The sequence below is a fragment of the Anopheles merus genome, chromosome 2R (assembly GCF_017562075.2).
Source record: "Anopheles merus strain MAF chromosome 2R, AmerM5.1, whole genome shotgun sequence".
NCBI lineage: Eukaryota > Metazoa > Arthropoda > Insecta > Diptera > Culicidae > Anopheles > Anopheles merus.
This window is the reverse complement of record NC_054082.1, coordinates 33,122,010-33,143,754: the sequence shown is the minus strand read 5'-3', so window position 1 is coordinate 33,143,754 and position 21,745 is coordinate 33,122,010. Positions and strand designations below refer to the sequence as shown.

General features: G+C 49.2%; 1 protein-coding gene across 3 annotated transcripts; it reads right to left on the bottom strand.

The window, feature by feature from the left end:
- Positions 1-5: 5 nt before the first annotated feature.
- Positions 6-18,658, bottom strand: LOC121587764 (neprilysin-2). 3 transcript variants are annotated; one of them, XM_041904866.1, is made up of 8 exons: positions 9,552-9,664; positions 5,547-5,774; positions 4,277-4,407; positions 3,271-3,408; positions 2,930-3,175; positions 2,642-2,856; positions 1,589-2,558; positions 6-1,510 (listed from the first exon to the last, which is right to left on the bottom strand). In XM_041904866.1, exons 2-8 carry the CDS (start codon positions 5,633-5,635, stop codon positions 921-923), a joined length of 2,379 nt encoding a protein of 792 aa, XP_041760800.1. In that variant the 5' UTR covers positions 5,636-5,774; positions 9,552-9,664; the 3' UTR covers positions 6-920. The 3 variants fall into 3 exon arrangements, with proteins under 3 accessions (XP_041760800.1, XP_041760801.1, XP_041760799.1); XM_041904867.1 differs by lacking the exons at positions 5,547-5,774; positions 9,552-9,664 and adding an exon at positions 17,973-18,658; XM_041904865.1 differs by lacking the exon at positions 9,552-9,664 and having other exon boundaries at positions 5,547-5,887.
- Positions 18,659-21,745: the final 3,087 nt, after the last annotated feature.

The following is a 21,745-nucleotide window of genomic DNA, read 5'->3' as shown; positions in this document are numbered from 1 at the left end:
CGACGTATTGTTGTACAAAAACATTTGTTTATTTGTATTTATGACACAGTAATATCATAAAGCAATATTTGTATGTTGATAAAATGAAAGAACCCACGGTTCACTCTGCATGAGAATCTTTCTTAATAGTTTTGTATATCATCTACTTAAAAATAGCAAAGAGAAGAAACGTTTAAGGACTCGATCGCAGGGATGCCGGTGTCCATCCCAATCCCACCCCCTCCGCAAGCAAATAACCTGCCGCCCGGATGATTTTGACCAAACAAAACCAAAAAAAAAAAAACGCTTACTGATAACAATACCTGTTGTTCGATTTGTTTTGTCGTTCCCTATTTGCGACACAGAATGTGGCGAATTCGAAGGGAGGGAGAAATTTATATTAATTTGTAACGGTTCCGCGCTACACGGCGCTCACCGGAGACCGCGTGCAGGCATGCTTTTTGCTTTGCTTGCCGCCATTTACACCTATGTATGTAAACTCGATGTAAACCCCACCGTCTATGAATAATGTTAAGCTCATCTGGGCCCAAACCCTTTCTAAAAACGGTCGTAGATAGTGTTCTTCTCTTGCAACAAAAAAAAAATAGAAGAGATTGTAGGTATATGTAATAGAAAGCCCGACGTGAGACGCCCCGAAACAATTGGGATGTGTCACTGCTGCGGGTTTTTTCTTCTTCTTCTGTAAGTCGCATTCGTTCACCTAAGAACGTGTGTTCGTGTGCTGCTGCAGGAGTTAGCGCAAAACAGCGGACTAAATAAATTAAGTAACGAATCCGAGTGGTGGTGCGTGTTTGTTGTCCGCACTGTTGCTCCGCGGCTGCTGTTGCTCGGGTTTCTTTTGCACCACGTGGACCGGCCCGCATCGAACGCTGTCGTGGCCGGTCCCATTTTGCATGAGCGTTGGTCGTTGCGTTCGCTCTCTACCACACCTCACACTTGTGCTCCGGGTTCATCGGCGAACCGACCGGGCAGTTAAAGTCCTTCGCAAACTCGTGCATGTTGCTCATCGGGCCGAGCACGCGGAACTGGCCGGGCGAGTGGACGCCCGTCGTAATGCGCATCTTCATCGTCTCCGGACGGTAGACCGAGCACCAGGTTTGGGCGGCCGACAGCCAGAACATCTGCTCGGGGCTTAGGTTCAGCCCGGGCAGGCGCTGTTCCGGGCCATGCTTTTCGGTCCATCTGCGGTACGCGTAGTACGCCTCCTTGATGCCCCCGTTGTCGGCAATGTTTTCGCCCTGCGTGTTGATACCGTTCAGGTTCAGCTTCACGTTCGGCTCGGTGTAGTTGCCGTACTGTTCGATGATGCAGCGAGCCTTCTCGAGGTAGGCCGTCTTGGTGTCCGACTGCCACCAGTCGACGAGATTGCCGTTCTTGTCGAACTGTCGGCCCTGGTCGTCGAAGCCGTGCGTGATCTCGTGCCCGATGACGAACCCAATCGCACCGTAGTTCATGTACTTCGGGCGATCGTACGAGAAGAACTGGCCCTGCAGAATACCGGCCGGGAACTCTGTAAAAGTGAGAGAGTGAGAGATTACGATTAGTGGCCGGTTCGGTGGGTCCTATTCACTCTTGTCCCGCTGCTTACGAATGCTGTTCTCGATCGACGAGTAGAAAGCGTTCACGATCGCTGGTCTGGAGTGGGTGATCCAGTCGGTTTTGTTGACTGCAATGCGCAGCTTCTTGAACGCTTTCGTCGTGCCGAACTTGTTCATGTACAGGATGGTGTTCAGATAGGTGCTGTCCGGCTGGAACTCAAGATCCTTGTAGTACTCGGCAATCTTCGCATCGTCCATCAGCTCGTCCGGATAGCCGATGTGGGTGGCCATGGTGGAAACTTTCTCCAGCGCCGACACACGCGTCACCTCATCCATCCAGTCGACCTTCTTCAGAATGTCCACAAACACGCTCTTGATGTCGTTGACCATATCCAGCGCGGCACGCTTCGAGTCCTCGCGGAAGTACTTGCGAATGTACAGCGCACCGACCGAAATCGGCAAGCTGCCGGAGGTAATATCCACACACTCCTTCCAACGCGGTTCCTGCTCCTGCTTGCCGCTCAATGCAGTGCTATACTGCAGCTGCCGTTTGCGCAGCTTCTCCGTCAGGAAGAAGGACGAAAAGCCACTGATGCGCCACATGACGTAGTTAGCCATCACGCGCTTCGGTGTGTTCTGGAGTAGCGGTCCGAGCTGCTCCATGAACGTCGGCACACTGACAATGATCACCTCCTCCTCGCCGATAACGATGCCCGTGTCCTTCAGGATAGCGTTAAAGTACTCCAACCAATCGGTGTACGGATAGCGCTGCTGGAACTCCTTCACCGTCATCGGGTTGTAGAGGGCGGTAGCGTTACGACGCTTTTCGTTCGGCAGCGAAATGTTCGCCAGAGCCATCTCGAAGTTGAGCGAATCGAGCAGCTCCCGCTTGGCACGTTCCTCATCTGCACCCAGGAGGACGGCCATGTCGACCATGTAGTTGTAGTAGGCGGAAACGATCGGATTTTCCATGCCCTTTACCAGATACTCACGGCTAATGCCCAGGGAAGCTTGATCAGTCTGTAGGGGAAGGAAACGGCACGAAAAACGGAGACATTTAGAATCACTGAAATCGCTTGTTCTCGTCAGCTGTTCAACCGTACATCAATAATGCGACGAGTGGAGTTCTTCAGATCACTGCCGATGGAGAAATCGAAGAAGTAGTCGGTACTGTAGCCATTGTTGCGGAAATCTTTCACCGACTTCACCCACGACCAGGATGAGTCCAGATCCCAGCTGTCTCCCTTCAGCACGGGCCATCCGCCGAGCACTTCGTGAATGTCCAGCAGTGGCTTGATGCCCTTCTCCTCGATGCGGGCTGTGGAAGGCGAACATCAACAGTTAGTTAGGCCAAGCAGTTTGCCAAGATGTTCCAATAATCATCCACTTACTCTTGTTCATGCACAGCTTGTACAGGTTCTTGGCCAGCTTGAACGGTGTCGCTTCACTGTCGGAGATCTCCTCGCTGACCAGCGAACGGAGCTGCTGCTGCAGCCGGTCGCCAATCACGGAGAACGTGTTCACCGACACCTTCTCGTCCGGGATGACCGTCTCCTTGACGAACTTGCCGCAGGCATAGTTGTAGAAATCGTCGCACGGTTCCACCTCCTGGTCCATCTGCTCCAGCGCCTTGGAAGCTGCGTGGGAAGGAAGGAAGGGGGAGCAGTGTACTAATGACCATCACGCGCACGATCGCTCACGGGAGCTCGTGAACCTCGTGGACTATACTAACCAGAATGGATGCATCCTGGTGTGAGGCAGATGTTTTCTGCACTCTTTCCGGAGTCTACCACCGTGTTGGGGTGTTTGTTGAGCGCTTTGCCACGTCTACCGGCGGTCAGGGGCTGAGCTGACGATGAGCTACTTTCACCTGCGCACGAGAGAGAAAAAGTAAATGTAATGATTTTTATTTATTTTGCACAAACCATCACATCACTATTTGTTGGTACAGAGGAGTCACTCTCCTCACATCTCTCTCTCTCCCGATGCTGCGATGGTTTGTTTGCATACTGTTTGCAACTGTTAAATGATCTTTTCACCGGAAGTGCTAATGAGTGAGCGTCACACACGCACACGCGGCGCTCCCGGTGTACGATCACCAGTGCAAACAGCCATATCTCTGGGTGTGCAGCGGAGTTGCGGGTTTTGCTGTGGACAATCAACCCGTACACGTAAACGGTTTATGTGCGAACGAAACGATTAACCTCAAAACCTTAAAAAGGCCGCTGATGTGTCGCGGTATTGCTTTTGGCGCGCTGTTTCGGGAGTTGTGAATTGTAAATATCCTTTGTGTTCGGGTGCCAAAAAAAAAAAAACCCCGTTAGCGTGACAATGTGCATATTTATTTTGTTGGTGAGAGGACATTTTGTAGTTCATTCTGAGTCATATTTTGAATGTTGTGGAATGCTGCGTAACGATAAGATCAGTTGAAGATCGGAACAAATTTCACCTGATTGCATATAATATTTTGTAAAGCGGAGTAACAAAGAGAGAGAGAGAGAGAGTTGATCTGAACTAGATATGTTAAAGCCTTTTAAATGAAGCTCTTAAAAAGTTAACTCCTGCACTAAAATATTTAACTGCCTCCTTGGCCAAGCATCAACGATCACCGCAAATCGTAGGTTGTAAAAAAAAACTATAATAGTTTGAAGTTAATGTTTGAAGCAGCAGCACCACCCCCGATTCTGCATTTAACGATCATTTGTGATGAGCCATTGGCGTGATGTAGTGGTACTTACTCTGTATTCTGTCCGTCAGCACAACGGTGAGGAGCGAAATGATTAACGCCACCACGGCTACTCCGCACACGACGCTGATAAGCGTCAGTACCTTCTCCAGGGCAGTGCGGCGACGCCACCAGCTCGGATTTCTGGGGAAAAAGCAAGAGACGAGCGTAAGCAACATGGCTGCGACACGCGGGACACGGGAGCGTTACTGCCCGCAGCTGTTCTTCTGGGTGTCTTATCGCGTCCGCCGGTGCCTAAAATACCGTCCGTCCGTCGGCGTCGCTGCTGGCAATTTGAATGGGAAGCGTAATTATGATACACCGGGCTGACCTTTGCTGATGTACTTACTACTCTACACTACACATTACACACCACACGACCACCGTTGTTTGTGCCCGATCCGAGCTGAGATGGAGAAATGTGAGTGTGTGTGTGTGTGTGTATGTGTGTGTGCTAGTTGCCCTTAGGAATGCCCAAGAGGTCGCGACAAAATGGAAAGTCTTCCGCATGTTCTCCACGCTTGTTTGGTTTGGTGGAGGCCGGCACGCAGTCAGCATGCTTGGCCTCCCCCATGGGGCAAGAATTTATGTTTCCCGTTTCACTACTGGCCACATTGCTGTAGTAAAAATAGTTCCATCCTCACATCACATCACTTGCAAAACAAAACACACACACACAACACCAGTGTCGGTTGTTTTTCGCTCTCTCCCACCTTCAATGGGAAGGTCATAAACCGTTTTGGAGATTGCGATTCTTTCGGCCCAGGGTCTCTAGCCGCTGGCCGGCTGGCGGGAAAAAGTGTCAGCTCTTTTGCGTGCCTGTTGGTGGTGTCGTCGTGGTGCGGTAATTTGTTTGACAACTCGGAAAAATAAACATTTCTGCATCCACCCATCCCCGGGTGCGAATTGTTGTGTCCCCACTGCGTACGTCGCCCTTGCCCCATTTAGCGGGGTACTTCTCAGTGTTACACAGGGGGGAATGGTGACTCGTCTGTAGACGACTGTAGACGACCGAAACACCCGAAAGTCGTGTGTGGTTGGGAAGAGCAAATTTACTATCCATTCTTAATTTGTGTAGGCCGATCGTCGTCGTTCCACTCCCATTCCAGCACCTGTTGTGATAGGGGTAACGCAGAAACGCATGCTAGCTACTTCCCTAAGAAATCCCCCCGTGAATCGTGGTTTTGTTTTTTTTTTATTTCAGAACAAATGAGATATGTGTGTGGAGAAGGGAGGAGGAAGAAAGTGGGTCTTCCACCCGAGGGAGACTGTATGTCACTTACTTGCCGCTGAACCGTTCGTACACGATCGGGACATCGTCGGAGTCGAAAATAGAGTTGCGCGCACGGCGCAGTTCCTCGAGGACCATCATGAGCTAAGAGCTGCTGCTGCCGCTACTATTTGTTTGCAATTTTGCTGGTGAACGGCTGACCAGCACGCAACCATGTGCCGGTGCTGCTGTTTGGGTATATCTGCTCCTAATCTTCCTACACTCCCGTGGGTCTGTGGGGCTGGTGGCCCACACAAAGTGCGAAACACGATACAATTAGATGATATAATGGCTAATGTTTCGAACATTGGGTCCGAAACACACTCTTCTTGCTGCGGCCGTTTGGTCAGATGAATAGATTTTTTGATAGCGAGTCAAACGTTTCGCGTGTGCTCTTCTCTCGGCAGAATGCCGATATCCCTCGCCCAAGGCGGGGAAAGAAAGGTTACAAAACAACGAAACACGTAGTAAAACGGTAAGAATGCCCCCATTCAACGGCGCCCTGGAACTGGTTTTCGGTGTGCTGGGGGTAGAAAATAACATAAAATACGTAAAACCCCATCCACACACACCTAGCAGGCCACAAACAGCCACGGGAATAACGGTCCTCCCGGAAGATTCATGCAAAGAACGAACAAGCGTGGAAGAAGCTGCTGACCCCGAAAAGAACGCCCAACCGCAGACGGAACGTTCTTGTGTGTGACTGGCTGTGGGGCACGCGCTAGTGGTGGCTTTGTGGCTTTCTTTTGTGGCCTGTCGGTTTTCCCAAAATCCCCAAAATTCGCTCAATGTCATTTGGCAGGCAGGGGCGAACCTTTCTCCTTTCTCGTTTCATTTTTGCCTGATTGCATTTCTTGCCCGTTTGACAGCAAAAGTGTGTTAGTTTGGGGCTTTTTATTTCGAAAAAAGAAAAAACGGCCAAGAATGACCCGTATCGATCGGCCCCCCTCACCGTGGGATGTCAGAATCCGTTATGTTGATGAGTGTGTGGTGGGGTGGCGCATGATGACGGGGGCGGGAAAGGTACTGGTGATCATAAACGACGGCCCGATGGTCCAAAATGGTCGATCGTACGACGGGTACGACCGTTACGCTGGTAGTATAAGGCGTACGTATTTATCGGACCAGCCGGGCACCAATTTTGGATTCCCTATCAAAGATGTCATTAAAAAAAAGATCGTTTGCTAGTTCTTTAGGCTACAATTTACTTTTAATTACTACAAAATCGTTTGACGGAAGCAAACCAAATAATTGCCCCCCTAGAAGGCGGAGGGAAGGGGGGGGGGGAATTGCTCCTGCAAAGGGGCAGTATTGCGCAAATCTCCATGCGCCATGCGCTGATTGAACGTATAAACAAATCGCTTTAAAATAGCCCTTTTCTATCGCCGTTCCCCATCGGCCTGCGGCTCGAAGCTGCTCGGATATGTACTATACAAAAGCACATCGCTGTTGTTGACGCGAGTTCGTCGCATATACACTCGTTCAAGTGGAGGGCGCGCAGGAACTCGTGCCACGATCGACAGCGGCACACCAAACCGCTGCTGCTGGTGTTGCCTGTTGCTCTGTTGCGCATGTATGTTGGTGAAATCATTAGCTCTCTCTCCAGTATGTGTGTGTGTGTGTTTACACTATCGGGAGGAAGGGGGCGTGTGTGTACAATTTGCCTAACGATCGTTCATGCGGTTAGTACTTGCAATGGGCCAAAAACAGAAAGAAACACAAGCAAATAGGCAGCAAAAAATGGCAGCCGCAAATTGACAATAGGTTAAAAGAGGTAACAATCGTAACAATTTGGACGTCCAGAATGGATTCTACCACTAACATGTTTTTTTGTTTCGTTCATCAGTTATTACATTAAACTAATAAAAGATCAGCGTGCGATTGTGTATTATTCAGGTCATTGCTTCTGGCTACGATTAGGCGTAATTTCGTGATTCCGGTTCTTGGGGTGCTGTCCACCGTGAAGCACACTTAGCCCACGATCAGGTTATTAAACCGACAAATGGTTCCATTTTTATAAACCATCTAGAGCATGCTGACATTGCCCAGTCGACTACAAAGCCGCATGTGAACGATTACATTTTTTAGACTACACAAAACACAAAACAGAAGAAAAAACAAATCAAATTCCCCATGAAACAACGTGCTTGCACCACCATCCGGATTTATGCAATATTTTAATCACCGCTCGAACCGCTTTCGATGCGATGCGATATAATGTGGACTCGCACAGGTGCGGACGGAAGGCGACCACCGAACGCAGCGCGTCGTCGTCCACCGTTTTGGCCGGACTCCGGCGATCATATCTATTCGGACTGGTTCCGCCAATGGTTACGCAAGTAACGCTGCGCATACCTATCGCTTCCCCCTTTTCTGGTGAAAACTAATATTCATCCCTCTCTTCCACATTATGATATGATGGTGACCGTTGTGCGTACGATCACACACACACACACACACACACACGCATGGAAAATGGTTCGATTTCCGAGCGGAAAGCAAAATGCAAAATTATTACGGCGACCACCTGTAACGGACGAGGTGGACACACAAGCCGGGGGAGGGGAGAAAGTCTCTCTGCCTAGCAGTGCATTGAGTGTCCACTTTCCCGTATGTGTGTGTCCCGGTGTCCGTTTTCACGGATATTAACACGCACTCCAAGGAAGTGTGTACCCTAACGATCACGTCAGTGCCACTCGCTGGTCAACTGCAATGCTTCAGCAAAAGGACGCATTTTGTCTCCACCACGGTATTGCTGTTTGGTACCGATAGCCGAGACACGATAGCCGAGACACGATAGCCAACATCACATTACGTCAAAGGGGTCAACCATTTGCCATCGCTTCCACCTGCTTCCAAACCGACCGTGTGTGTGTGTGTGTGTGTGTGTGTGTGTTTGTGACGCGTGCAATGGCTCGCTCTCTGTGCTGCCTGCCGTCTAATGTTTAGTTACCGATCAAACTGCTTCCGCCATTGTGGGTATGTTTGTGTGTGTGCCTATGTATGTGTGCCTATGTGTTTGTTGGCCGTGCAACGACAGATTGAAGGAAGAACGCCTCCCCCCCCACATGTGAAGCATTTTTACGATTATTGATAATTATTATTATGGTGTGCTCTCTGCCCGGCTCAATGACGGGGACGGCAAAGCGGCACAAAACCCTTGACCGGGAGACCGCCTTTCGGTGTTCCGTGTCCGTGTGTGTCTTGGGAGTGAAAATCGCACCAGGGACGGCTGCCCCGTTCGCATTCGCTTCTTTGTAACCGGTCGAGATTTATTGTCGTTTGTAAATGCACTTTGCTAATTGAATGTGTTTTGCCTCGTTTGCCTCGTGTTTGCCTGTTGCCCTCTCCAGCCGCGGCAGGTCCATGCGCACTTTTCGATAGATTGTTTTGCTGCCAAGAGTTTGCCAAGACGCACCATGCTTGTCACGGTGGCCAAGCAACGACCAAGCTAAACGGTCACCCATTAGGAAGGTTGCAACCCGTGACGTGGTCACAGCGCCTTTGCTGCGAGTGTGAACACTGCTCCGATCGCGGTTGGCTGCAGGGTAGCACGCCCTTGCGCCTGTAGGCCGCGGTACACGCTGGTAAAGGTTGTCACGCAGCACGGGCACACTTGAACGCTAAGGTTATCGGTGCAATTTGTACCGTTTGGCAGTCGCGGACGTGCAGACCGTGGAACTTTGACGTTGTGTTGCCAACGTTGTTGCCCCGTACCGTCGCCGGTCCGACCGAGAATCGACCTTTGATGATTGAGCCAATGATTTATACAATCGAGAGCAACCAGGTTCACTTTCCCCAAGCACGAGGGAGGGGGTTGGAGGAGACCCCGAGCCGTGGCACGAATCGATGAGTTTGCAATGCAAACAGCGTTGCACCGTCGGTGTGTCGGTGGCCCCAAGGGATGACCGTGACTGTACTACTGCAACGAATATCGCTATATTGACCGAAACGTGGGTGCGCCAAACGGGCGAAGGGGAGGGGGGGAGGGGGGGGGGACAAATAGCTAAATTCTCACTTCAGCAGTCACACACACACAGAACTGATTGACTAATATCGCGCGGACACTTTGACGTTGGCGAGCGTGCGCGCGCCTCGCTTCTTTGACGTCGACCGAACGATCCGACCCTCGGGGACTACACTGCTGGTGGCGCATCAGATTTCGTACTGCAAAGATAGATGCACAACCCGAGCAAGGCTTTCAACACTTCCCTTCACCTTCACTCGTGTGTGTGTGTGTGTGTTTGGCTAACTAACGTAGGTACGTACTCGAACCAGCGCGGGGCTCACACACAGCACTGCCCTTAGAGATAGATAAGAACCACTCTGGGGGGGGGGGGGGGGGGGGGGGAGGACGGTTGGCCGTGCTCTAACGTTCAACTCCGACAAGATCTATTCCTTTGTAATGGCTTGCCGTCCTCGTGGTTCGTTGCCCATGCCTTACCTGCGCGATCTGCGTCACACATGGCAGCAGAGCAACGTATCGGGCAGCTGTTAAAGCAAAGCAAAAGTGGATTTAAGCGTGAACCACATTTCCTTGAACTTGATGCGTCTTGACGAGAGACCGTACCCCGCAGTTGACAACTTATCACTGGGGGTGCATCGGAAAAGGGGCACCGAGCGGGGTGGGCACCGATATGGCTGGGCGGCTTACATGTGTGCAAAAGATGCGGCTAGAGTTACAATCGTTTACTTAGTATAAACGCGACAATTAGGATGTTGTCGCGGCATTGCCCTGTGCCGAGGGGCGCTATCACGTTTCCCATGTACCGTGGGCGGACCGATGCATTGCGTCAACTGGAGCGGGCAAATACTGGGCAAGCCGGTACGAACAGAGTCGTTTTTTTGCATGGATACACAACTGCTTAAGCATTCCGGGCATTAATAGCATTGAACAGTATCGGTCGGCCGTACACTGATTGATCATCGTGATGCAGAGCATTGAATCTTCCAAACGATGAGCTAATCAAACCTCGAACTTCCTCGACCGCAAACAGCGATAAAAAAAAAGTCAAGAGGAGGAGTACGTGCGCACAACACCTGAAGGACGATGCGACCCGGTTGCTGCAGACGTCTGGCGTACATTGTGTGTCCGTGCGCACTAGCCCATCTTCCTTCTAGCGTAACTAATCTCTCACAACGAAAACAGCAAAACAAAAAGCCTACAAAGACCCAGAGCCTAATCCAAAACGTGCGGCGTGCTAATGGCGGGAACGCTTATTACCTCACACGGCACCCGGGATAATCCCACTTTTTCGTGGGTCGCGCGGACTTCAAGAAAGCGACGGTCGTAGCTTATAGCCTTGAAACTTTACCTCCATAAGGCCGCGCGAACGTCTTCATGCATGTCTCGCACCGTTTTAATCCTCTGAGGGAATATTATTCTTTCCTCGCATAAAATGTGTCCTACGCGGTGCAACAGGTTGGATGGGGCAGTCTGCTCAAGGCATCAAGGGTGCAATGTGCACCCGTTGCAAGTAACACCTTTGCCCGCGCCCGGGTTTGTGATCAACCACGCCGACCCCGAAGGTGTCTGCAGAGCTGCGTAAAGCTGACAAAAAATTACTGCCGGGTAGTTAAAACGGCCTGTCGTTTGTGCCCTGTCAGTGCTAGAGGTTAAATAGAATTATGAAACAGCTTGTACTGCCCCGCCGGGCGAGGGAAGGGAGGCCTTGGAACAAGCCGGCGTGCGAGAGTCGCATCAAAAATGCAAACCCGAAGGATAATCAAAAGCCCAAGTGGACGGTCGGGGGCCGGTTGGCTGCCGCATACCGTTCCGTCCTTGCCCGGTTGGCCCCGTTTGGTTCGTTTCCCACTTCTGCAACCTTCGGCGTTCGGCGGTTTATTATGCATTCCGGAGAGGACACACCACACACCGCTGTAGGTGGTGTATTGTGTTTGGGCCGTACGTCCCTCGAGTGTGTCTCGCGCTCTTTCCTGCGTTTTGAGGTAAGCGCAGAGCGACTCATCGCGTGAACGCACCTCCGGCGGCAGAGCACTAGGGAGCCGACCTGCTGGTGTCAGGCCATTTGGCCTGGGAGTGGTTCACCGTGCCCGGCGAGGTGGCGCTTGTTAATGGATTTGTTTGTATCGTACACCTTTTTAACGATCCTAATCCATGCCGATCCGATCCGACGTTGCGTGCGCGTATAGTGCGATGCTTCTTCCACTACCCTGGAACGTACCCGGGTCCTTGGGTCCCGGTGGAATGTGCCGTAGCAGAGACGCAAGGAATTCGCTCAAGTGGTGGATTTCGTGTTGTTCTGTATGATAGGGATTTGATCTTGCATTGTGATTCGGGGCGGTTTTTGCTGGCTGGTGCATGGTTTTAAAAAGGGCCACAGCGACCCACATTATGGGCCGGCGTCATGCAAGTGCTCCCTTTTCGCGAGTCCCTTTGTCCCCCCCCTCCCAATGCTGGGTGTGCAATTTACAACCCGTGGAATGCATTCCACTTCGCCGGGAATAGTGAGCTCTTGTCACGCATACGCAGTTTGGGTGGGTAACGGCGATGCTCCTGCCGCGTTCTATGGAGGAGCTGTGCGAAAGAAACACCGATCCGGAAATTTCAACCAAACCCAGGATGCTTTTAAGAGCTACTTTCTTTCAACGCGCTATCGCTTCGTTTTGGGTTGGGTGTTAACCATTCAAACAGCCAACAGGGCAGAATGGTTTTTGCGCCACTCCTAGCTCGATTGAAGTAAGACATTAACAAAGAAACAGGGTGTAACTGTTGTGTTTTGGAGGGCGAACGCGAAATAGATAATGTAACTATCGAAGAAGAAAAAAAGACCTCAGACCAAAATCTAGGTCGTAGCTGAGTGAGTTTTAGCAAAATCTACTTGCTACTTGCGACGCCACCGTTAGTCATCGGCGACGCTTTGTTTGACGCCACACTGTGAACTGGTTTTTTCCTCGTTCTGACGCATTATTCCTCTCTGTTTAAAAATCTTATTTTAACAGCAGCGTGTGGGTATGGGGGGATGGGCTAGACGTACTTTAAACACATGCAATTCCATCGCTCTTTCTCGCATTCTACCCCCCCCCCCCTGATTCACTTCCATTCGACGCTTAGCGTTACGGTTGCTGTGAGTGTTTGCTCCACATCAATTCCACACCTTTTTTTTGTGTGCGCCGTGGGAGCATTTCTTTCCTTCCCTTTCCAGTTTGCTTCGGAATAGATTAATCATTTCCTCAATCAATCATCGAAAGGACCTACTTGTTACACACGCTCGTTCGGCGTTTTGCTGGCGGTGTTCCGCTTCCGGCAGTAGTGACACATTCGAAGATGAAGTCTTTTGCGATGGGACGCTGCGACATGGTTGGTTTTCCCTCACACTCCCGTGTACCAACGGCCACGAACGGCCAATTGACCAGATGCCAAACCTCAGAAGAAGGGTTTGGTAAATGGGGCTGCCGGTTGGGTCTTTGGACCAACTTTTGCGGACTTGTGAGCGGGAGAGCGAGCGCGCGCTCTTAAATTCAATATTTATTATTTCCGCCATCCATCATCATCCGCGGGGCAAGCGGTTGGTGGAAAAGGTGAACGTTCCCGGATTGAACAGGACAAAAAGGGAAAATGTCGCAGCATCCGCTTCCGGAACGAATGTACCGCAGATGACGAGATGTGGCTCCGAAATCTGCCCCGTGAGTTGAAAGGGGGTGGCCTGTGTTTTGGGTTTGTTGTTGCTGCTGCTTCTTGCTGTCGAAGAGTCGCTTCCAATCGTTAGATTTTTCGCAGCAAACCACACACACACACACACAGCAGCAGCAACCAGAGCTTTAACCTTCAACGCTAGGGGGCAACGGATAAAAGCGGGTAATTCTATTCAGAAATGAAGTTTTACCTCAATCCATCCGTAGCATAAGCAGTGTTTCGCAACTCATCTCCCCTCTACCGCAAGTCGCGAATCGCAGTCGGTGTGCAAAAAAAAAAAGAAACAAAACAAAAAGGCCTAACGATTTCTAACGATCAATCTTGAAGCGAATCGTCGGACGGTCGGCACGCTTATTAAAAGTGTTGCTCTCCTGCTCCGTTTTGCTGCGTTTTGGTTGGCGGGGGAATCAGAGCGATGATTCAAAACCTTCAAAAATCTCCAGCTCCTCCAGCAAGAGAGAGGGAGAGAGAGTGAGAGGGAAGACACAGTCACACACAATAGAGCGAATATATGATCACATCAAGTTGCTTAATTGTCGTCGGCTAAAGATCTAATGCGGCTCGCCGCCCCTCGCAAGCGCCAAATGGTCGGCGAAAATGGGGTTCGAAATTGTTGCTCCAACATGACCGCCAAACTGTTGCGGCTCTATTAAAACGCCGTGATCTCTCCTCCTCTCTCTTTGTCAGCCCGAAGATGGTTTGGGGTTTAACGCTGGCAGGTAAGGTGCATGGCGTTGGCGCAGGTTCCGACACAACATCGCCCGGTCGAAGGTTCTGTTGGCGTTCAATTGATGATATGGTAATGATTAAGTGACCAGAAAGACTGATACCACACCAGCGGGTGATCAGACTGATCACGATCGTAGTGTGCTGTTGCGTGTTCGTGTTGTGCACCAAGCAGTCGTACTTCCGCGCTCGGATGTGTCGCTTGAAAGAAGTGTAACCACCACCAGCATGAGAATGGTAGTTCAATGTACGATAAACCGTAGTAACGCTTGGCCTGGCCGGGAGAGAAAGGTGTCGACGTGCTTGGGGTGATGATGGGGGCAGTAATGGGGCGTGAAGGCGTGCCATGCTTTTCTCACCACATTTCTGTTGTAGCGTTTCCTCTTAAACTGTAATAGTACATCAACCCTTTCGGGAAACTTCACTCACACACACACGTGCCCCATTCAATTGCCCTGTTCCGGTGCAAGGAATTGTTGGCATTTTTGCGCTTTGGGAAAACGTGTGCCTTAAGCCTATCCATTGTAAGCCCACGCGAAGTCATCAACCAACGCCGAATGCATTCGTAGCTTCCAGCGAAGTTTCGCCGTGACATGATTTAATACACTAAATAGCTTCGTAGTGTAACAACAATTGCAACTGCATATCATATCTTTGTTTTTTTTACCTGCCAAACCAACACACCTTTCCCCTTGAAAAGCACAACACCATCACACGTTTGTCTCTTGGGGGACCGCCCCGTCTAAGCTGTTTGATGAGTCCATTTCCCATGACTTCAATTTTGACTGCCAACAATGCCGGGGGGGCGGAAAGAAAGACTGACGATGATTCCTTTTGGCACCTCTCCGTAAAGGTTACCGCCGCTCGATTGATAATAATAGATGAAGATGTTTGCATCCCGTTCCTGCGGTCGTTTTGGGGGCCTCCATGCAGGCGTGGAAGTTGCATAATCACCAAAATGGTTGGTTAATTCCTTTGTTGAGCTTTTCATTTTTAAATAATGAAATCAAGAGTTGGGAATGCAAACCCGGTCCTCACACACACACACGCACACAGGTCAGAAGGTTTTGGTTTGTGAAAGCGATCGTGAGAAGTTTTACTTGGAAAGCCGGACACGTTTTCGTCCGTCCCTCCCCAATGGAAGGTCAATTTTGACTATTTCTTAGTCAAAGCCTTAGTCTTAGGACTTAGGGAAAGCCGTAGTCACTGTTTCGGTTGCTTCATCAGAGAGACTATTTTGATTAATTTTGTACAAACGATGCTTTCGGTCGATCGCTTGTAGCTCACAGCTCAGGGAAAACCCCCCGAAGCATAGAAACCGGTATTTAGCTACACGCACCACACTGCACATTTTCCACCCTTCGTTCGTTCATCTCGCACTTTGCATTAGAAGACGTTGGCAATCTAACTTTGTTGTGGACGCATGTGTTCCTTTTTTGGTTTGGTCGATCATAAAAGCACGGATCGATCAAAAAACGCTGCCAACAAGTTTAGTTTTCCGTTTGAAGATCACACCCCCTTTGCCCTCAGTCTGGTGCGGGTGGCTGCGGTGTGGAACTGGTTCATCACACTTTGCCCTTATAGGTCCGCACATGGCGAGTTGTTGCGCGACAAGTGTTTGAAGCCGGTCGTTGCCGCGAGCGCACTATGAAAACAGGCGCTGTAGAGGCTGCCGGTGGTGTTGTGCCGTCAGTTCGTTTGAGAAATGATTAGCGCATGGACGCCGACGGGACGACGGGGATCCATCGCCAACAGGTAGCAGAAGTCAGAATAATATTATCACGCGTGATTTATGTAGATTGCTTGCACAAATAGAATGCCTCGTGAGGCCCGCGAGGGGGGATATACTACAAAAAAAAGAATAAAAACCCTTACTTTTCTGTTTGGATCAAACCGTTACACTCACACACAAAGATGAGCAAAGATAAACGCTTATAAAAGCACTGGCTCCGATGTTGAACAGAATGGCTTCTTGGGTAGTTGAGATAAGTTGCGGTATCTGTACACCCTTGTAAAGCAGTGTTTGCGAAACGATGCTGCTGTGTCTAGCAAACCAGTTCAGCTGATGGGGACAGTTCGGTCATTGCGGTACGATGACTCATGGCAGTGTGATCATTCCTTGAATCTAATTAAAACCAACGTCTCTGACGTGTTGTTTGTTGCTTAAAGTTTGCAAAAATAAGATCCTTTGTGTACCAATCCTAGCAACTCTATCACTCCGCACCATCTGAGGTGTCATGGAAATGCCAAAAAAGAAGATAGATTTGTGATCATCTCTCTCCTCTGTAACACCTGGGGATCGCCTGTTAGGATGATCGCGGCCAGATTGCAGTCCTCCAAACCAACGCACCGCTGCCTGGTTTACACAACAAAAGCTCTGCGCGGCGGACGAAACGGCTGGACCCGGCATGGTAGGCCGCCCCGAGCGGCCGGTTAGGCTCAATTTGAGATTCCATGTTTTGTTGTGTTCCCTTCCTTCAAAGGTTAAAAAACCGGTTGCTTGAGGGCGGCCCAACCGACCGCGCCGTTTGACCGCGCAGAGGGCATACCACTGACCAAAGCGAATGAAAATACCACCCATAGCAACTTCGTTTTGTGTTGTTTTGTGTTGGGCAAAGTGTGAGAAAAGACTGCGGTGATTTACAAAACCCGATCTTCTCCCCCAAACCCGCAAGCTATTGCCTCATCGAATTTCGAGTCCAATTTCTCCTGGCCTTCGCGTGCCGTTTGTGGTCCTCTCCAGTACGGTTCGGGGGATGAGTTTCGCGTACAGTTCTAATCAAAATCCTGTCTGCCGGCTACTCAGCTGCTTCCGATGCTATTGCTTCGAAGTGCGTTTTACAACACGAGAGGGAATAGACGGGAGGTGTGAAAACATAACGAAACTCTTTCCCTTTGTTTCGGTTTGCGGTTGATCGATCATCGAAATGTGCAAAAGTAAGCAGAAAGCTTTGAAATGGACAGGGTACATCACACATTGTTGATTTCTATTTGATGACACCTGGTAAAAGAAAACCTTCGCTTTTCACGCCAATAAATGGCCGGAACCATTTCTCCAGCCTCCAGCCCGAAAAGTGGAATGGAGGTGGCAACGAGCCCACCGGAATTACCTGCCTGAGCTCTCTGAGCGGGCGACATTCGAACCACAAACACATGGTGAAATAAAATCGTGTCACTGCTACTGCGGCACGAACGAACCAGTGAAAGCTTTTCCTCCGCTTTTTACTCCACTCCCCCGTTCGGCGGCGGTGGCGGCGGGGCGGCTTGGATGTTTCATAATAACCCCGACCCTCCCCCCATCCGATACATCATCACGGTGGAGTCGTAATTTGCACCGAATTGCAATGTGTGTTGGTGCCCCCGCCGATCCCTGCTGTCGATCGTGTGTCTGTTTGATTTGTACACTTTTATCATTCCACTCACATGTTTACAAAAGGAGGGAAGGGAAAAGGGAAAAAGGCGTTTGTTGCCACCGGTGGCATTACTTTCACTGCCGACGGTTAAACGGCGTTTTGGAAGTTGAGCACCACCGATGGGCGTCTGTTCCGGGCGGAACCCCCGTCAAAACTATCGCTTCCGCCGGACTGTTGCAATGCTTATGCTCTGGCGTCGTGTGTGTGTGTGTGTTTGCTTTGGTGCAGTTTGTGATTGTTATGCGCGCTTGGGTGACTTGGGTGCTTTTTTTTTTTTGGTGGGCAGGAAATTGCAAAAGAATGCACAAACATAACGCTGCCTTTGAGCCTTATGTGTTGAAGGGGAAGACGTTTGGATAACCCATAAAAGAATACCGACCAGTGGCCGGTTTGCATTCGATTAGCATACTTTGGACGCGCTGCACTCTCTTTCTAGGGCAACTAAGCACACACACACACACACACATACACATACATACACGGCCACCTGTGTGGGGACACCTTTCCGCGGTCAGCGATCAGCGAAAGACAATTTTTTAAAGCGAACAATGACGAAAGACTCCCCGAAGAACTGGTGGCTGCTATTGGCTAGATTGGAGGGGAAGTTGTTAAGAATATGTTCTACCAAGGGGGGGCTACCTACTTGATAACCGTCTGCATCGTGGTGCTGGTCATTTGGGCTCTGGGATGTGGTGTGTTGCTTCTGTCCGTCTTAGCTACGGTTCCACCGATCGGCACACGATCTTCTTACGCGACACACTCACACACTTGTTCGTCAACACTAGGGGTTGATCGCACCACTGTGCCCACTTGGCGCTGCTCTTTATATAGCCGGAAGTGGCCACGTTTTGCACAACCAACACGCCTGATAATGTCCCCAGCACCGTTTTCCCCGCGGGAGATCTTTAGCCGCCCTTCTTTATCACACTCCTCCGTCGTTATGGCACGCAGCGCTGTTGGAGGTTGTCCCTCGGCAGGTGGCTCAACAGATTCGGTGTCAATGCTATGCGCTGTGCCAAGGGGCCACCAAACCGACGCCGACGAACGAAAAGCTCTCACCGCTACTCCTCACTCTCGCAACGGTTCGGGGCTCGTGAATTTCTTGGCGGTACGCACACGCAATGCTAAATGACCGGGCACCACTTGCACGCGGTAAGAATTTGAAAAAAATAATAGTCTCACATGCACATCGACACACAAATGCGCACACGCAACACAGTGAAAGAAGCAGACGGCCGTGTCTGCTGCTGCACAAACGGGGCCACGGAAGGTACGAAAGCACGACCGGTTCGCGAGGTCGCACTGCTACGGAGGAACTAAAACGGTTCGTTGGCCAGTGGCGTGCATTTATAGCATCGCGTGGAGTTCGCGCTGTGCCACCCCGCTCGCCCCCGGGCGTGTACATCCCACCCCATGCTCGCTCTCTTCTGTTTCTCTCTCTCTCTCACACGCACACACACAAGCCTTTGGGGACCGCGTTCCGGTGTTGGGGATGGTCCCAGTCGCGTTTTTGTTTTGTTTGGGGTGGTTTTGCTCTCCGTGATGGTGCTGGTTTTGGTTGCTTGCTGTACCTTTCTCTCTCTCTTTTTCTCTCTCTTTCACTCTCTTTCTCTCTGGATGCTCTCCGGAAGATTTTTAACTCTCGCTGATAGCGTGTGCGTCCGGGAATGGAGTCTGTACATGATCGAGATGCCGCCGTTGCGAAGATGATCTTCAAAGCTCTTTTGAACGATCAGCATAGTTAGAAAGACGGATACGAATCCTTTTCCTGTGGTTTGTTCAGATGATTGTGTGTTGTAAGATTATGCAATTCGCAGCAATTGGAATGTGGAAATGTTGTAAGCTAGACATTACATTAAGAATCCTCTAAGAATTATAACTAAAACAGAGAAACGAAACGACCTAAAGAAATGAAGAGAAAGGCCACCACTTGGTGGTAGGTAGCGGCGTACCAACATGTTGACCGTTTTATTTGCTGGACCGATCTGGTTCGATCTAGACTGCCGACCAGTTCGTCCTGTCAGCGATCAGTCCCATTAGCGGTGGAACGAGTTTTCGCGCTGTACCAGAAGTGGGTTTGTTTTTGTTTATTATTTTTTTTTTTTTGCATGTCTCCCATCTGCATATATTGTTCGATAAATTATTGTTTCATGATCAGCTGATAATTTCGCTAACGGAATTATAGTGAATCCCCGTTAGCCTTTCTCCCATCGGCGTGTCTGGCTGTGTGCGAAAGGACAATCTGCGACAATCTGTATGTGTGTGTGTGTGTGTGTGTATGTGGGACGTGCCGTCGGGTGGTTGCGGAATAGTTCGCGGGATAATTTCCCCCCCTCCCCCGGCCAACCGGTCACCGGGGTTCTTGTGAGCGTAATTATCAATGAAATAATTGGTGCACCGGCATCGTACATCGCTAATAGCTGCGAGTGTAGTCGCCTCGCTGCTAATGAGTAACTGTTGACCTATTCGGGAACTGGAAATGGTTCTGTTGGACCTTTTGCCGGTAGCGATACCCCGTACCCATCATCGTCCACCACCGCTGAGTGACCGATCAAACGCGCTAAACTGTTTGCTATTGTTTATTAGTGAATGAATGTGTGTGCGCGTGTGTTTGGTTGTTCGTTGTTAGCGAAGGATGTGCAAAGGGTGTGAGCTATTTTAAACATCTTTTGTTAAATTGTATGATTGAACTAACGATTGATAGTAATTGATGTGATATTTACGCATTCGCGCCATAGTACACTGCGGTCCCGATATCGTTGAACGATGTAACTTATATAACTGCGTTTGCAATATTTGAATAAAGCTCCTTAATTCTTTAGACATATTTGTATACATTTGAAGTAGTGCCAGGTACACAAAAAAAATTAATGATGGAATAAAAACTAAAAATAACAATACCTCGTATTGGGCGTTTTGCTTATAACAGCAGCGTATACCAGTTTTAGTAGAACAGAGCAGGTCATACAAAAGCATTGTATGCAAGTTTTCAACATCGTGGACGGTGCGGTATACAATGTGCGTCAAGGAATATGGGAAACCGGCAGAAATTTGAAAATCCAGATATTTTATCATTTTTTTCAGACCACCAATAAATGTTTGGCTGAACGTTTATCAAGAAGAACATATGCATCCATAGACCCTTGTACGAGATGTATTCATTTTATGATAATAAAAGAATATTGTACGTTTATTTATTTCTTTTATTAATAATCACGGCCCGGCCGTGTTGTCGACTAATGTCGAAATGTATCTCCGAAGGAGTTTCTTCCAGCGGTACAGCCTTTTCCCGGGCTTAATCGATTCCCTACCCGCAAATTTCCGTTAAATGCCTTCTAATCGCCTTATAATCGCCGGCGAATTGAAGGCGATCAGCAGTGCATTTAGCAGTAATTAAATGCCTTTGAAATATGTCATTGAAAAATTTCGCTTTTGATTTGAAATTTGAAATTGCAACTGTCAAAAGAAAACCTTACAAGCGTCTTCGGCACTGCGCTGTTGTAGTGTTCCCAGATATGTGCGTGAGATTCGATAGCACGATTTACGTGTTATGTTCTCTTGCGTTAAGCTCTGAGCTATTTCACTTTATTAAATATGGTCTGCATTATTCGGTTGTTAAAGACCAACCCGTTGAAAGGTATTAATATATCAAACTTATTTCGATAACTCTAGTAAAAGGAGAAATGAGATACATTTTTCTCCCATCCTGATTATGAAGGGTAAACATAGTCATTATTATGTTTTTTAAAAAGGTGTTTTTAAAATTTCGCTTCACATAAATTTGATTTGTTCTAATTATAGCAACAAAATATTAATTTAAAAAGAAATAAACACAGAAAAAAGATAATAAAAATTAGGATTTGAACACACGCTTTCTCGGTTCGGAACTAAAAGCGTTGTCACTACTCTAGTTGGCAGTTACATTAGTGAGGGTGCAAAACCAGTATATAAACAAGCTAAGATGGCGGCAAGTTATCTGTTCTCGTTGAATCAAAAAGTTGAAAGATTTCGAAGAGATCCCGTTTCAGCCGTGAAAGTTTCGGTTGAAATCTTTATTCGCCTTCTAAGGCGACTAAGGCCTTAAATGCCTTCTGAATGCCTTCAAAGCCGTTTAATGCTGGTAGGGTTATTTGATGTCCTTGATGATTCGCAGTGTTGTGAGTTGTCGGAGCTTCCTACAGTCGTAGAGTATGGTAGTCTTCGTTCGCCGTTCTTGTTCTGCTGTTGCTGTTTCCTTTTGCTGCTTCTTTTTGCAGAGAAAGTCCATCCGACCGTCTTGATCCTTCATCCCAAAAACGTCGTTCGAAGGAAGGTCTTCTGCCTCAAGTTTATTGGTACGTCCCTACCCGCAAATTTCCGTTAAATGCCTTCTAATCGCCTTATAATCGCCGGCGAATTGAAGGCGATCAGCAGTGC

Coding starts and splice junctions, on each gene's coding strand:
- LOC121587764 (XM_041904866.1), bottom strand. CDS start 5,635: ATGATGGTCCTCGAGGAACTGCGCCGTGCGCGCAACTCTATTTTCGAC. Junction 3,176..3,270: donor ACCAGGATGCATCCATTCTG/GTTAGTATAGTC, acceptor CTTCCCACGCAG/CTTCCAAGGCGCTGGAGCAG. Junction 2,559..2,641: donor CCACTCGTCGCATTATTGAT/GTACGGTTGAAC, acceptor CTTCCCCTACAG/ACTGATCAAGCTTCCCTGGG.